At 39.7% G+C, this 17,616-nt stretch overlaps 1 protein-coding gene across 3 annotated transcripts in view; it reads left to right on the top strand.

Moving 5' to 3' along the window:
* The window catches only part of fars2 (phenylalanyl-tRNA synthetase 2, mitochondrial), a 111,292-nt gene that overhangs the window by 57,648 nt on the left and 36,028 nt on the right, over positions 1–17,616 (top strand). For all 3 annotated transcript variants that reach the window (XM_065949066.1, XM_065949067.1, XM_065949068.1), the window contains one exon: positions 17,253–17,413. In XM_065949066.1, the coding sequence (XP_065805138.1) occupies positions 17,253–17,413 (161 nt within the window). The remainder of the gene's footprint in view (positions 1–17,252; positions 17,414–17,616) is intronic.

Below are 17,616 nucleotides of genomic sequence, written 5' to 3'. Positions count from 1 at the left end.
TTTTGGAATAGTGCTACATTCAGTGTCACTTCTTCCTCACAGACCAGTAAAAATCGAGAAGAGGCTTCTGATATCAGCTTTGTCAACAAGAATGGCAGAGGAGAAACTAACCCTCGTCTTTCCAAGGGAACAATGTCCAATCAACCTGCTGCTAATGCCAGGAAAGGATTTCTTTACATTCTTTTATCTTTTCTGGGTGTCATTTTTTTTTTTTTTTTTAAAAGGAGATTTACCTATGTGACAGTAACAATGAGCGCCTGTGAGCAGTGCTCTGTAACTGAGGTTGTGGATGCTACCAGTGCAAAAAGTGCCGTCCCTGGACACAGGCCCTAAATCCACTAATCAGCAACTAATCTCATACTCAAACTCTCCACCAGAAAGTGACCCAACTTACCAAACGTAGACTTTAATTTTAAACACCATTAAGGTATGTGCATATTTCTTTCAGGTTTCTAAATGGGACCATCTGTTACTGAATGAACGTTCGCCACATCATGAGTGTGAATGCAGTTTTTAGGCTTTGCAGCATTGGCTTCACTTTTGGAATGAAGAAAATTCCAAATTCTGATAAACAGTCTATGATAAATTCCACCTGCAGTATCTAAAAAGTTCTAAAAAAATTCTAAATTCAAAAAAATTCCAGCTTTTTTTATGATTTACTTCCACTTTCCCTCCAGGATAATTCAAAACTACAGTAATCAACTTTACTGCTCTCATGATACTTACTGTGCTGTCTAACGTGTGTGAGCTAATGTAGAATGTGTGTAAGGTGTCTCATTTATCCACCACATTGCCCCGATAAGCCTCAGGAGGGTGGAGCTTCTCTCTGCAGTGCTCTTAACTCTTTTGAGAAAGAATCCGGCAATTTGCAAGATAAATCATTACTCTAAACACGTCTAAATCAAACACGTCTAAATCCGCAGAGCATAGTGTCTTTTTTTTTTTTTCTTTCTCTCCCATCAGCAGCAGCAGCAGCAGCATTGAGTCGTTAGAGACACACACACTCTGTCATACACACTCCTTGCACTCAGGCGTGTCAGTATAATTAACATGTAGACGTCTTTATTAAGGTAATAGGCAGCCGGGCTCTTTCCTCATTACAGAGCGCTCGGGTTGAATCACTGTTTGGAATCACTTCACCTCTCTGCCAGCGATTAATCATGTCTGACGCCATTAAACATCTCATTTGATTACTTTTTTTTTTTTTTTTTTACCTGTCATTTTTTTTTTGCGTGGAGAAAATGAGGAAAGGTCAGTTGGGTCCCAGTGTAACAGTGGAGAGAAACAAGAAGAGGTCGAGGAGTTTGATGGTAACGGGAGTAGATGACGGGTAGGGGTCAAACAGAGGCTGGGTAATTAAAACAAACAGGTATGAAGGGAAGATAACAGGTGATGCAACAAGGACGGGTCAGCAGGACAGAAAACACAAGGAGGGTCAAACAGGTAGTTGTTTCACCTGCATGCTGTGTGTGTTTACACATGTTAGCATGAGGTCTGCTGCTCTGCCAGAAAGGTTTAAATAGAAGGAAACATTTTTAGGTGACCTGCAGAAAATCCTCAATAGAGACCACAACTGCAACTCCCATAGTGCATTTTGTTAAAGGGTTTATCGGATATTTAAATCTGGGACCTGTTATTGCATGTTTTTGGGTCTAATCGGTACCAAAGGTTTTGAGATCACTCCAGTAGGTTGCTTCAGCCTGCAGCAGTGAAACAGGCTGCAACAGCTGCAATGTACTCATTTCGAGGCGAAAATAAATAAAGGTCTGCAGTCTCAATGGAAGCTAAAGACGTGATCTGAATAGTCAAAGTTGAATTTTAAAAAGGAATCAAACCTGGGAGGTATTTATTTCTAATAATTTTGGGTCTAGACCGCTGAAAGGAACAAAACATTTTGGAACATATCGCTTTAGCCAGGAGCTTTAAAACTGGCTTTAATGGCTGCAACTTGCTGCAGCTTGTTTAGAAGACGCTTCTTATAGGGGCATATTAATGGAGTATCATCATAAGAATATAACCTGAAGCAGAACCAACAGACTTTCAAAACCCTAGTAAAGATCTTCTTTGTTCTAAAAAAATCAAACAGATAACAACCAAATCAGTTTTGGGATGTGTAACATCACTCGATCTTGAGCTCAGAATCTTGCTTTTAGATGTTTATCAGCACCCCTTGTCTGCCGCTTTCTGTCTCACAGTCATTAGCTGGTGAAACAGGAAGGGAGGGGCAAGGGAGAAGTGTGGTGGCAGGAGGGAAAGGGTGACGCTGAGAGATGGAGGAGGTGTGTCTTAAGAGAAAGGTTTGCTTTGGTGCAAAGAGCTGCTGTCTCGGTTATGTCTGATTAATTCACTCTGCATGAAACCTCACTTCATATTTGGTCTATATACACATTTATATGCCCACAGGGTCACTTGATGTATTTTAAATTTATCAAAACTATCAGCCCTTTGTCTTCAAGAATCCCAGTTTAACCAACAGATGGTCCTCACACGTGGAGAAACATAATATCGAGGGATAACATGACGATTAAAGAGTTCAAACGACGTGCAGCGTTTGCTCATAGATACAAAAACTGTTGAAAAATGTCTAAAAGCCGCGTGTGTTCCTTTAAAGAGCCGAGGGAGGATCACTGCAGAGTGTTTATCTTCAGTTTGAGGAGGAAAAACGGTTTCACCCCAACATATCCCAACTGTGATGGAGGCAGACAGATGGAGAGGCCGACAGACGTTTAGATCTGCAGGCAGGAGAGCCAGACACACACACACACACACACACACACACACACACACACACACACACACTGACAAGCAGTTAATGTAGGAAACACACACACACACACACACACACACACACACACACACACACACACACACACACACACATACACCCTGACAAGCAGTTAATGTAGGAAACACACACACACACACACACACACACACACACACACACACACACACACACACACACACACACACACAGACACACAGTTGTGTTTGAGGAGGTGTGCTGGAGATGAGGGGATTTCCCTCCTTCTGCCTGAGATGTTGTCGTGTCTCATTATCCAGTTTTATAGTCCAGAGAGGACACAGTTTATCCGCCGTATGGAGCCCATTTTTTAATGAAGAACACTAAACATGCAGGGGACGTTAAAGGGTTAAACAGTCATTTTTATCAGGACATGGGGAATACAGAGCAGTTGAGTTGTGCCAGGTATAGATAACAAAGATGGAGTGTCCCCTGTACTGTGGCCATTTAGAGGCATTTCAAACTCACGTTACTTTTGTGCTTTTTCAATTAGCGAGGTTGTTAAAGGTTGATGATTTGTCGAGATACCAAACAAACCCAGATTGCAGAGTGCAAGTACAGGTGTTCAGGGCACGGAGTGGGAGTAACAAATCTCCCGTATTGTAGTGTGTCGTGTATCATGTTGCTTTAAATGATCCAGATATCAGTCAGTCTTGGAACTCCTCTGCAAACATGCTTTATCATCATCGATAGACAATTTCTCTGTATTCTGGTGTAGCCAGTGGTTAGTGTTAACGACTTCTTTAACATGCGGCGTTTGCAGCAGAAACTTAAACACCATCCTTTCTGTGTCCATCACTCCCACGGGAATAGCACCTGCTCATCTGTTTCTTGTGAATCTCACTTCAACAGGAGATAAAAGTCACTTGTGGGCTTCACTCTGGATCACTTTAGCTGAACGAAACAGATTTTCGTATGATTTACTCACATTGACAAGATTAGGTTTCCTGAAATATAGATATCTGTACTCCAGATATCTGTTTATACTGATAAATGACAGGTAGTCAGATTGACATCGAAGGGGATGTCATTACAGTGGATTGTGTTCCTCTAGCTACTGACTGTTTTACATAAACCAAAGCCTGCTGGTACGTGATTGGTCAAAACATCTCATACTACAACGTTTTACAAACAGATACTGAAAACCCAGATCTCTGTGAACAGATTCAAAGTTTTTATGTAGAATCTGTAAATAAAGATGAATTCCCAGTTATCACATTAGACGGAGAGAACTGCAGTCAGAATGACTTTTTGTCTCCAGAATGTACTCCAGTGATATTTCACCACATAAACCTGTGTAATTCCTCTTGTCTTTACCTTTCTTGTCTGTGTGTGAACCCCTCTGCCACTGCAGCTCTCTGCCTCTCTCATTAGTCTTTGTATAATGTGGGCCGGTGTACAGGGACTGTTGATTATCACTGTGTGGATGACAAAGTGTCTTAACCTCCACTAAACACAGGATCAGGCAGCTAAGCTGTGAGAGCAGCTCCAACACCTAACCTCGCCAAAGCCCGGCCATTTCCCTGTAATCCGCCTGTAATTACAGCCTGATCTCTGCGGCACAGCTGATCATAGTTTAGACTAACACACCTGTGAGTGTGTGTGTGAGTGTGTGTGTGTGTGTGTGTGTGTGTTCATGTGTTTTGTACATGCCATCCTTGGCTTGAGTTGGGTGAAATTCACAAACAGGAGTAGGAGGTTTTTTTTTTGGAGAGGAGTAGGAAGCTGCGTCACACACCTGAGTATGTTTCTTTGTGTTGCATTTAGAGTGTTAAAGAAATATAAAGAGCGACAGTATTTGTGGAATCATGACTCATGTGTGTGCGTGCGCGTGTGTGTGTGTGATTGTGCCCACTCAGGAGGGACGGACTGGATTTCAGTAAAAACAGAGAGAGTGTAGTTTCAGAGTCAAAGGAAATGACGGTAACCTAACAGATGAATTTATCTTCTTTCATTCTGAGAATTGATGATCTGATCTTAAAGTAGAGAGCGGCTGTAGCTGCTGACTAAACAGAGTGACCTACTATCACATCCATGCTCAAATACATCATCAACGGCTGTGATGTCACTGTTTGAGTGACAGCACCTTTTCCTAAGGACAGGATTGGTCAGTATTTGCACATTGACTTGATGTCCTGTGAGTCTTTGCAAGAAAGTGGATTCATTGTGTAAACATTTTAGTCTGACTGAAACTGAATGAAGTTTATCTCTCCAAGTTGGACGAACACACTTTGTTTTTTGTTGAAAATAATACATTTTATTTAAGGCAAGACCAGTAGGCGACTCTGCATCTGTCGGGGACTGTAGGAGCTCTATATCACTGCTTGTTAGGCGGCTGAAGGCTCCCTTCAGCTCCACCTCTTTGTCTGTTTCTAGAATGATCCAAAGTTAGGTAGAGTCAGCATTTCCAATATGGCATCCACCATCATTTGGCTTACAACACTATTCAGAAACCAATGGCTGACGTCTCTGAGACTACGTCCATGTTTTATACAGTCCATGATCCCATCTGCTAACACGGAGGAGACGGAGGTTCAGGACCTATACTGCTTCCAGCCAGCAGGAGTAGCCTTGAATGTCTTTTTTTCTCCACTTTTAGAGAGCTGTCTTGTCGTACATCTTTTCAGTATAGCCTGTGCTCCGGCTGCTTGCTGCTTGCTGCTGCTGCTGGTAAAAGGAAAATAGGTTTTGGAAGTCATGGTAACCGATCTTTTTCTGTTGTGTGTTATGATCCTTCAAAGCTGTTAGTAAGACAAAGAATACTCTGTGTTTCTCTCAAAAGACAACTGTCACACTGTTACATTGTGTTAAAGCTTCATTTAGGGTTAGCTGAAGCAGATCGATAGAGATGATGAATATTACACCGATAATTATCCCCGATTCACATCTTCAGCAACTCTAAACAAATCACGTTGGAGAAGTTGAAACAAGAAAAACCCTGTCGCCCGTTGTGAATCCGATTTGTACTTGCATTCTGTTTAATTGATCAGTTTTTCCCCCTCGTGTCGCTCAGTCTCTGTCTCCCACCTCCATCGAACTGATCTATAAACAGCGAGGTAAACCTGCGTGTTGCCTGGTTACTAATCACTGTGCATAATTTATGACTTCCTCGTTAATAATTCAGCAGCGAGGCTCAATAACAGGCGTCTGCTGCAAACTGTCTCAGCTCATATTGTTTTTATAATCTATATTCATTACTGGAGGCTCATTCAAAGCAGCGCTCGCACCGCGGGGAGAGTTCATGTTTAACATTTCACACACAAAGTCTGAGAGAACGAGTCAGACAAAATGAAGCCTCTCCTTTGTCATGTTTCCAATCAGCACTTTGTAACTTTGTCGGGAGAAGTTTTCAGAAGAAACACTTGAGATGGCAAGAGTGGCACACATTTACCAAGCTCCTGATTGCTTGTTCACAATCACTATCAAACACAAGTGTCCCCTCATAAGTAGACCAGAGGTCAGCATGATAGGCATGTCTATGGGTTAATGAAAGGCTTTAAGTATATTCATTATAAGCACCAAAAAGTGTGATTTCCAAGAAAAATGAGGAGATTTGCATGTCAGTTTGAAAATTATTATCTTGCCTTGAAACAGGAAACAAACGACACTCCAAAAAAACAAGCAGAAAAAAAAATGAATAGACTTCATTGCAGATTAATTGAAAGGGAACCCTGCTGCATGGTTTAAAATGTGAAAGTTCTGAAATCTGAAAATCTCATTATGGACTTCTGAAGTTAGTTAAGAGTCAGGGTTCGAAGTACACAGTGGCTTTCAGGGAAGCCTTTATTTTCTTACATGTAAGTGTGCAGCATTATGGTCGGAACGACGCAGCACTTGAACAAGACAGCCAAGCATTGCTTAGCTAACTTTTTTTTGTTCAACAGCCAAATAGAACCGCTTTTCTGCGGCTCGCATTTCCCTCTCTCTCTCTCTCTCTCTCTCTCAGTTTTATTAGTATTAACACACAGAATTGTGTTAATTAGTGGAGACAGATTTCTTAATTTATGTTAAATACAATATAACCTTAAAGTGGACAATCCAGACCCCCCCCCGAACATCCCAGAGTAGGCTTTCAAATGACATCAATGCACATTTTCATTCCCCTAAATTTGGAGATTTGCTGTACTTTGAGTTTTACTTTTTTTTTTTTATGAGTATGTAATTATGGAAGAAAAACCATAAAATAAATAAATAAACCCTTAATTGAAGTACTAATGAACTATTTATTTGTGTGAATAAACCAAACTAATCTGAATTAAACTAGAAAATACTTTAAAAAAGCTTTTCAAAGAGCTAAAGGAAAATATGAACTGTTCAGCAGCAGGTTATCATTTTTTATTTCAGATGTTGAATAAGCATTTCCTCTTTTCTACATGTTTGACCCCCATGGTGCATTGCAGTCATACCCCCCTCCCTGTGAGCCGGCAATGAGAGCCTTCATCTATAAATCAGAGTTTGGAGGCGGGTGGAGGCTGCCGATGGTCCATTTAGGGGCTGCTTATGCTGACAGATGAGTGTGAGAGGTGGTGAGGTGAAGAGGTGAGCCTCTGAGGGCTTCACGTTAACGTGTTCCCCTAAACGTCCCAAACATCGGCCGTCTCAAACTGGGACTGATGGGGGACTGAGTCTTCACTCAAACACCAGCTTGAATAGTAATCATTAAAACAGTCCAGGCTTGAAGGGAATATTTCCTTTTGTTCTTGTCTTTGCTGAAAGTAATACACTGAACTGTTTTTTTTCAGAATAAATGCTATAGCCATTACATGCTAACAAAGTGATTTAATGGACATTTTAAGCCATAAAAGGAGGAAACAGAAGAAGAATTAGCTACAGACATGCAGGTAGAATAATGTGTCGGCCAGGTGGAAATGAGAGTGAGAGACCAGTGATGGACTGCAGTGTTAAGCGTATAGCTGGAATGAAGGAGTGAAGGTGAAATTAAAGGAGACAAAAGGAGTAATGGTGGAAATGTGGAGGAGAAACGTATTAGGTGAGAAAGAGGAATGAGCTGAGCGGAGGAGAAAAGAGAGAGAGGGGAATGATGAAAAGGTGAGAGATGAAAGAGAGTGGAAAAGGTAAGAAAACATAATGGAGAAAAAGAGGGACAGAAAATGTTATTGAAAGAGGACAGAGAGCGAGTTATTGAATACGAAAGACGACAAAGAGAGATACAAACAGAATGAAAAATGAGAGCGAATCAGAATCAGAGTTTGACAAATAGAAAATGAAAATATGTGAAGCAGTCAACGCTACCAAATGAATGTAAATCAATGAAACAAATGCATATTAAATAACCCCACAATCAACATAAGTTTCAGTTATAATCCATCACTTTTTCTCATTGCCTCGCCAGCTGCATAATGAATTAATGTCTGTTTGTTTTTTTTGCCTGGGCTTGGTAAGAGTTTTTCACTTTTTTAGGACCATTTTTGCCAACATTTCTCTGCTGTTTTAGTCCCGGTGTGTGAAAATTTGCGAAATCATTGATATTACTGTGCAGTCATGAAACTTGTAACCCTAGTTCGGTCAAATGCTACCTCGTTGCTAACATTCATTGATCTAGAACTATCTTGTATTTTTGGGTCCTGATTTAATCAGTTATTTTCATGAGGTTTAGCCCTTATGGATCCAGTGTTGTCACAAATAAGCTCAAATTTAGAAGAAGAAAGTGAAGAAATCCAAGTTATTTTGACTCGGTTAAAGTCCTTTATTTATTTTATTTTATTTTGTTTTAAATCATCCAGCAAAAAAAAAAACAGTATCTGTTCAATTGTTAAGTCAAAGTCTAGCACTCAGTGTTGTTTTGAACCAAATTTAGTTCATTATGTTTTGATGTATTAGTCTGTTAGAGTCTAATACACTGTCGCATTTTTGTACAGGTTGCCGCTTGGTTTGTACCCTGGTTTGGTTCTGTCAACAGACTCTGATCCAATGTTCTCTAAGAAGCCCTGTTTGGTCAAGTGTTCTCTTCTTAACCCTGCTTCTCTAACCAACTGTGCCACGATTATCATTAAATTATCTGATTATACACCCACTTTGGTGCAATATTCTTTTGAGTTTTATCCTTGTTTGGTCAAAAACTCACTTGTAATTTTAGACCATTTTTGTTTTATATCCTGTGGTGTTTAATCCTAGTTAGATCCCATATTCTCTGGTGTTTTAACCCTGCTTGATCTGATATTCTGGTCTGGTCCAGGCAAATCTGGTCCAACATTCCCTCGCGTTTTATCCCAATTTGGTTGAATATTCTCTGTTGTTTTAGCTCAGTTTGTTCTGATGATCTCTTGTTCTAGTCCTGGGTTCATTTCGTTTTCTCTGGTGTTATGGCTTCAGTTTGGTCCAATAATTACTGAGTTTAAGCCTAGAAATGGAGTGTGACACAACACGTTTGCCAATAGAGGGATTATGCGTTGTTACTTTTAATCAGCTTGTTAATGTTTCACTGTTAATCTATTCTTTTGTTCAGTGAAAAAAAAGTCCCTGAAGGCATCATTCAGTCTGCATACAGATAACACATTACTTACTCAGACACTAAACTGCTGACGCAATGTGTCATGTGATCACTAAACAATGACGTCATCAGCATACGGTGATACCGCTACACACACTGAGCAAACCACTACCACTGTTTCCGGCAAGCTTTCCTGATTGGCTGCGGGAGGGGGCCTGGCATTGCAGAGCTGTGTGTGACTAAAAAGAGGGAGGGCAGGGGCTAGTCTCACCACACACACACTCCAACCCACTTAGCAATGTTTGCTCTCTAGCCATCTACCCTCGCTGTGCGTCGTGCAATCTGTTTTGGCTGACGTCTGTGCCACACTGCGGCTCAGTTCACTGCTCTTCTGTCCAAACACACACACACATACACACTCTTCAACATTAAGACTGTTGAGCATCAGTCAGGCATTTTACCCGCCTTTCTTCTTGGCTGGGTGTACGTCAGTGTCTCATACGTCAGATGTGTGATTCTCCTCGTGTTGAAAGCTCTTCATCAGCTTCACATTTAGTTTTTTCTGCCGGCAGCTCTGGATGATGTGAAGCAGCAGCTCACAGACTCTCACTGCTGATCCCTGTAGATGAGATGATCCAGACAAGCTGACAGGCTCAAGATCCTTAGATGTGTCAGAGCAAAAAGCCCAAACTCCCCCCTCAGAACCTTTGAGTACTTGTTCACAGAGAGTTCAAAAACTGTACAGCCAAAGTACAAGGCTGTGGAGCCTCAAAGCTGAGGTATAGACAAGTCCTTTAATAAGAAGTCTCAATTTTGTAGACCCATCATTAAACCTCAAATGTTTTCTTTATAGACCTGTTATACTCTGACAATAATACTACACAAAAGACATAAAGGTTAAAGATTAGTGATAAATCCAAAATGTCCATTTATACGCCATTTGTAAACCCCAAAAATGCAGCTTTCTTGGTCTCCAAACGTCAGTATACCGGTCCTACACTCTTAAACCTCTAGTTTATTGATCAGTTCTACACTTTCAGACTTCCCAGTTCATAAACAAGTAAACGTACATACCTCCAGAACTTCCCGATCAGACCAGTTCTACCCTCCTGGACCACCAGTTTATAGACTAGCGCTGTAGTCCATCAGTTGATAGACCAATACTTCGCGTTTAACTTCCTTATACTATGTTTTTCTTTTTCTTTTCAAAGAAGCTTTTCAGCCTTCACTATTGCTCCAGTTCCAAAAAAACATGTCTTCACATTAATCCTCCAGTTCAGACCAGTTTTCCATGATTATTATTATACCTCAAAGTTCATAGACCAGTTTTACACTTTTAACGTCCTAGTTTATAGATTAGTCGAACACTATTATTCTACAGGTTCATAGACCAGTTCTACCCTCCCAAACCACCAGTTTATAGACTGGTCATACACCCTTAACCTCCAATTCAAAGACCGCTGATGTACCCCTTAACTTCCAGTTGTTAGATAAGTCTTAAACGTTAAACTTCATAGTTCATATAGACCCGCTCTACACTTATAAACTTCCAGGTCATATACTAGTTCTACCCTCGTAGATCCCCAGTTTATGGAATGGTCCTATACCCCTTAACCTCAAGTTCATAGAACATGACACTTTTCAAGTCCTTATTCAATTCTGTATTTATTTATCTATCTTTTTTAAAGAACACAAAATTTAAATAAAGCTCTCTATAGGTCTATAAGGAAAATTTGTCAGGGAGGAAGGGTACATTTCTTTAATTGCGGCTTGAGATTTAAACAGAAAAAGTTCTTTATGTTGCATTATACACCTGTCATTCTTTGAATATATCCTCCTGGTTGCATTGAGATTGGTTCTCTCTATAATATTTGCATTATTTTCCCCTTCATAGAATTTGTCTTTCTTCCAAAACTATATTTGAACACTATAAAGTTTCAGATTCATTTGCAGAATCATGCTGTCGTCCTGTCTAATTACACATAGTTTTATTCTGCCACAGCTTTCTATGTAATCATTATATTAATCATGATTCTGCAGCTTAAAACCACCGCCACCACAGTACAATCTCTAATAATGAAAGTCATAAATATATTCATGACAAATATAATTAGGACCAATGGAGACAGATGAGGTGAGAGGAGGAGAGAGAGAAACAAATGAAAAGCTATGTTTTATCAGGATGAACAGAGGAGAAAAATGATGAACACATTTGTACATTTATTAAATAAGAAGCCCTTCGATGGGTGGAAGATTTAGCTTGAATAAAACCTGAAGAGGCTGCTTTCATATTTGGTCTTGGCATGAAAAAATATTTGTATTTCCTTTTAGTCTTTTAACTTATGTTAGATTGAACCCTCAAAACAGTCTGATCCAACAGACACGAGTCACTTTACAACTAACGCTGCAACCAATAGACCTAAATCATGATAAAATATGACTACTGTATGAGTAGTCATAGACTGTGTCACCAGATAAAACCAAAAAAAGCCATCTGCACACACGGAAACAAAAAGCATGGTGAACTACATTATGTCACATTAAAGCCCCTGTAAATCTGAGTGGCAATAACCATTCATAACTATTAGAAAACCTTGTTCATTTTGCAGCTTGATTTCTCAGGCCTGTGTGGGTGTGGCAGCTCATGTCTGTTCATCAAAATTTGCCCCAATTCATTTTGTATTATAACCGTCAAACTCAAGACAAGTGACCAGCGGAGGTGGGCGGTGCAACTCTAGCTGATCTGTTGGCTTTCAGTGGGCAGGCACAGAGTTTTTAAACTTAAATGACAAAATTTCAAAAAACACAGTTAAGAAGTCATCTCTAATGCTTTAGGAGAGTTGATATGACGTACAGTACAAAAGATCTTAAGTAACATAGTTAAAAGCTTTTTGTGGATTTGAGTTTCCAGGGGCTTTAACATCAAAAGCAACTAAAGCTAACTTTTGTCGTGATAGTCAGGAGATGTTGACAGTTTGTTGGTGTGAGAGATGAAAAAGTTCTTCAACTTGTTTGACATATAGCAGTTTCAATCTCATTTTGAAGTTATGCAGCAAATCTAGGAGAATTAAGTGTTGGCATCTATTTGTATGGTATCGCATTGTACCATCTGGTATTGTTTACTTTCCTATTTTATTGTTCTGAATAAGATGATGCCATATCATATTTTGTCATATATTATCATACTGTATTGTATCGTATTTTATCCTAACATATCGGTTCGTCCTGTATCATTTGTTTATTAAATTGTAACGATTTGGATATGATACCATATGATGATATATCATGTAGTTTTTATTCAAATTGAATCTTTTTTTATCGTATCTTGTTGTATAATTTTTCTATACGTATCGTTTTGTATTTAATGATGCCATATCATATTGAAACATATTATATTCTTCTGATCATCGTTTCCTATCGTATCGTATATCTTATCCTATACAGTATAGTAATAATCCCCTGGTTTGCTATAAAAATTGTTTCTTGAGGTCTTGTGGTTCAATAAGGAAAATCATCTGAAAATGACAACTCAGCACTAACTAAAAGTGACTGTTGATAAATTGGAAGAACAAAAATTAGATGAAGTTAGAGAAGGTAAGATAAAAACATGAAAAGAAAATAACAGAAGGCCCTGGAGAGAAGAGGTTTTACAGACCGAGACTTTTATTGTTTAGAGGAGAAGAAATTATATTATAGGCAGTTATAGTGAAGGAATTCTCAATCAATGCATGGAAAGGGAGAGTGAGAAAAGTGAATAGGATTTGTGATTAAGAAAAGAAGGGATGAGTGGCAGATGACAGGAAGTGAAGGAGGTGCAGAATTGAGAAGAAAGGGAGAGGAAGAGAGGGGTCACAGATCTGATTGATTGTGCGTTATCATGAAGTGGAGATTTATTCCAGCGTGTTCCCTCGTCTCCTGCGACCCCTCGACCCACCGCTCATTAGCATAGAAACCACATTCCACGTCTACTGATTGGACCTGCGCCGACAAGACCAGGATGTAAAATAGGAAGTGTGTGTGTTTGCGTGCACACACTTCTTTGTGGTCTCGTACACACACCCAGGAGGGGGGCAGGCAGGTTACACATCATCATAATAAGCAGAAGCATTTCCAATCAAAGCGGGTAATTCTACCTCCTGCTCGCTCCGCCGCCGCCTGCCTCTTATTTGGTGTGTAGTGTTGTGTGTATTTGTGGTAGTGTTTGTGGGTGTGTTTGTCCATTAGTGCAGAGCCATTTGAATGCCCCCACACACAAATATTTAGAAAAATGTCCAGATTACATCCCATCCTCCACGCCCACTCCCCAGCCAGCCTCTGACCTGAAAATATGAGTCTGAAAGCCAAATAATCGCCTGAAGCCGCGACGCTGCTGCTGCACACAACTAATTATCTCTGCAGAATTTGTCGAAAAAAAAGTGATCAAATATGAATCTAATCGCTCGCCAATCAGCTCGATGTCATTTTTTTCTGCAGTCACACATTATGTTTCTCTGCATAATGATCAGCAGAATACAAACTTTAACACTTTTGGCATAGTACGTCTTTTAAGTTGTTATTTTGCACCAAGAAACCCTTCCTAGTGAGGAAGGAGGACGTTTTGGAAGGTTTTGCAGATGGTGAGGTTAAAATGAAATCTCTGTGATTGTTTTTGATGTCTTTTTTAATTCTTTCTTTGTGTTTTACCATGGGCTGTTGCAACATTTCGATCATTAATTACATTTGTTGACGATGAGTTGATGTTTAAACAAGCTTTGCAGTCAGTTTTTTCATATATTTTTTTTATGAATCGAGCATCTTGGTCAGCACAGATCCCAGGACACTGATGGCGAACCTCTTACCAAAACATCAGATTATCTGACTTTAAACTGCATTAGATTTTCTTCTTTCTGTCTGTGAGGGATCTGACTTGATGAATGCATTTACATCTGTGACCCTGTATTGATTCCACCTGTTTAATCCTGTTCTCTTCTTGAGGAGGAGGAGGAAGCTTGAAGAGATTAAAAGCCTTCACGTGTGACACATGGACTTGGGGATTGAAGTCAATATTTGTAATACTGAGGTCCCACGCATGTTTTAGACACAAAATGAAGGCTTAAACTCTGAATGTATCCATGACACATCGGTTTGGGATAATATGAAACTAAGAAGCCTTTATTATTTTCTGTGTTTTTTTTTAGTTGTATGTGCCATTTTAGCTGCACCAGCTCTGTTTGGCTCATTGCTATCAGTCGTACTTACTGCTACATTTTTAAAAGTCTTATTGCAGCTGTTAAGTTAACATATATGACACCTCTGACCTCCTACTCAAAGAGGAGCTTAATGAAAACAAAACACACTGTTTTGCACTGCCAGTAAAGCATGGCAGATTTTTTGAGAGGACTTCCAGGTTAACGTAAGGCATATATCTAAATCAATATATGTTTGTGTTGATGTGTATGATGAGGGCTTTTTATTTTATTTTAGCTTGTCCACTAGTGCTACTGTAGCTCTTCACACAGGGCCACTGTGAGCTCACATACCCCTCCTCATTGGTCAGTTGGCATTGGGCGGGTCCAAGGTAATGCCAATAAACTTGGTGTTTGTTAGCGACATAGTCAGACAATGCCAAAATTGACCAATTGTAAGGACAGGTAAGTGGGCGCACCAAATGGAAAATAAAAAAGGACCTTGAAAACTTAAGGTATATAACAAAAATAGATAGTTTCTTTGTTTAGATACCAGCTGCATGCTCAGGGAGCTAATGGCAATGAGGCAGCTTAGCTCTGATAATGTTAGCAACCTGGACGGAGAGAATCCCCCAGCAGCAGCTTGCAATGGTGGACCTGAGGGTGGCAGATTTTCAGAGGTTGTGGAAATCTGTAACTGGGGAGGGGTGGGCTTAAAAAAATCAGACAGTCCACCAAAAAAAAACAAAAAATGTGGGAACCACTGGGTTCCACAGACACTAGCAATATGAAGATACTCAGAGAAATAAAATCCCCTCGAGCAAAAATACCAACGCAGGCAATGAAAATTTAATTGTACTGCAGAGTTACGAGGGTTAAATTGTGGACTATGAACTCTGATAGCATCAAAACAAGAACACAGACACCAAATAAAACATGTTTCAAAGGTCTAATACATAATTAACCGCTGCTGAGTCGAAATATTAAAAAGAACTGGGAAACTTAACGAGACAGATCATGGGTCTCATTGAGCACTTGAGTATTATAAATGAGAAGAACGTCCACTTTCTGAACTCACTGTAGCGTCACAATTAAGACCACACAAGTGTAACTCTGTTAATCGTTTTCAGTTTTTTGTTTCTTAAACTGCGGCTCACGACTCAGACTGAGGTTCAGTTCATCAGAAAGAAAACAGTTTGTCTCAATCAGTGATAAAGACGATCTCACTCTCATCCGCGTCCCGGGCTCAACATGCCTGAAATCCTCAGAATTACCCAATAATCCTTTATCCCAGCGAGCGTTTGCCCTTTGCTTTGACCTGCCTCCGAGCTTTCAGAGAGTTTAGTGCTGAAATAAGAAATGTGCTGTGTGAGAAAGTTCACTTTTTCACCATCAGAATGATTGATGGCTCAAAATGAAGATGGATCCATCTCAGACTGTTTTATACAGAAAAAAACATTTTAATATTAGAGATATTTTCTGCAGTTTGAAATAGTTTCCCATGTGCGTATTCCTCTCCTGGAGCCAGTGATGATTATGTCTGTTGGATAAAGTCAGAATGAGTGTTACTTATTTCAGTAAGAACTTTATTTGCTTATATTCCCTGTTTCAGTTTGTTTTTTTGTGGTAATATTTAGTTTAAAAATATCAAGAAAACAGAGAAATAAAGTTTGAACCAACTCGAGTAAAAACACACATCAGGTTTAGTGTTCAAACATAAACAGACATTAGGCTTTTAAAAAGAAAACGCATGTTTCCATGATGCTTACAGCTTTTACCTCCTCACTTTAAAGATCCCATATTGATTTTCATTTTTCATGTTGTCATTCTGTGAAACCTATAGAGTAACTTTGCATGATTTGCAGCTCTCCTTATTTATCTTATACTGGCGTCAGTAAAAATCTAAAAAAATAGAAATTTTTGCATCTGCCAGAAATGGTTTGTTTCAACTGCTGTCTCTTTAAGCATAACAGGTCAGATTTAAAGAAAAAAAAAGGCTGTCAGTTTAATCAATACACAAAGCAACGGTCAGTAGAAGAAACAAATGAATAAAAAACACAATTTACTTCTCAACTTTACTTCTATTTAAATTATTTATTTGTCCCTGCACACGTGCCCTTGAGCAGTGTGTGTTCACTCCTGTTTGTTGTCTTCTGGAAATCAAACTCGCTGACACACCGAGTAAACACAGAGCGGAGGAGGATCTCCCTCAGGGGGCGATCAATGAAGTTTCAGAAAATAACTCAGGGAAATAATACGTGTGTGTGTGTGTGTGAGGTTAAGGTTGTATAGATTTATTGACAACATTAAGTTGAAGTGTTGAATAATACAGAAGAGTCCGCTGTAGTAACAGCAGCACCTGCTACCTGCTGTTACACACAAGTCCTCACACACAAGTCCACACACACACACACACACACACTTAGGTGTGATTATTGAAAATCGGAGGTGTTACATTGTATTTGGTGTCAGTTCTTCTTGTTTGAAGGACTCGTGACTGGAAAGTTTTAGTCATTTCATTTTGGTGTTAGAGGGAGTGCCCTTGTGGTTCTCTCAGCCTCTCAAATAGTTGGTTCAAAGTGAGGCTGACTGATATTAGGGCAAAAGTGACATGGTAATATCTTTTCTTTCTGCTACATATATGTGGATATGAAAATATACATATTTACCTGTAAAAGGAAACATCTGCTTCTCCAGGGGATCAAAGCTCCTCTTTGTTCATGAGTTAGTTGTTGGTGTTAAATTGGTATCAGATCTGATATGTAGCCTGACAGTACCTGAAATTTAAAGTTAGCATGGATCTTTAACAGTTTTTTATTTTGTGTTTTCACAGCGGGGGCGGGGAACAAGGCCGGATGGGCGTTCGGTCTCGGTCTGGAGAGACTGGCGATGGTGTTGTACGGCATCCCAGACATCCGGCTGTTCTGGAGTCAGGACGAACGTTTCCTCAAACAGTTCAGGGTTCAGGACATCGAGCAGCCCGTCTGCTTCCAGGTACAAACATCAATCGACTTCACTTTCATGCTTACTTAACACATGATTACAGACGAGATTATAAGCACATGAGACTCTTGTTGATGTGAGAACTGGCACAACCAAAGTAGAGCTTCAAATCTGAGTCATAAATCAAGGTCCTGTTACCTCCTGTTTTATGAGCAGCTGAACCTGGCTGGTATTTTGTGCCTTTGTGCTTTACT

Source organism: Labrus bergylta, chromosome 20 (genome assembly GCF_963930695.1).
Source record: "Labrus bergylta chromosome 20, fLabBer1.1, whole genome shotgun sequence".
In the NCBI taxonomy this organism is placed as follows: domain Eukaryota; kingdom Metazoa; phylum Chordata; class Actinopteri; order Labriformes; family Labridae; genus Labrus; species Labrus bergylta.
This window is presented reverse-complemented; position numbering and strand designations above follow the sequence as displayed.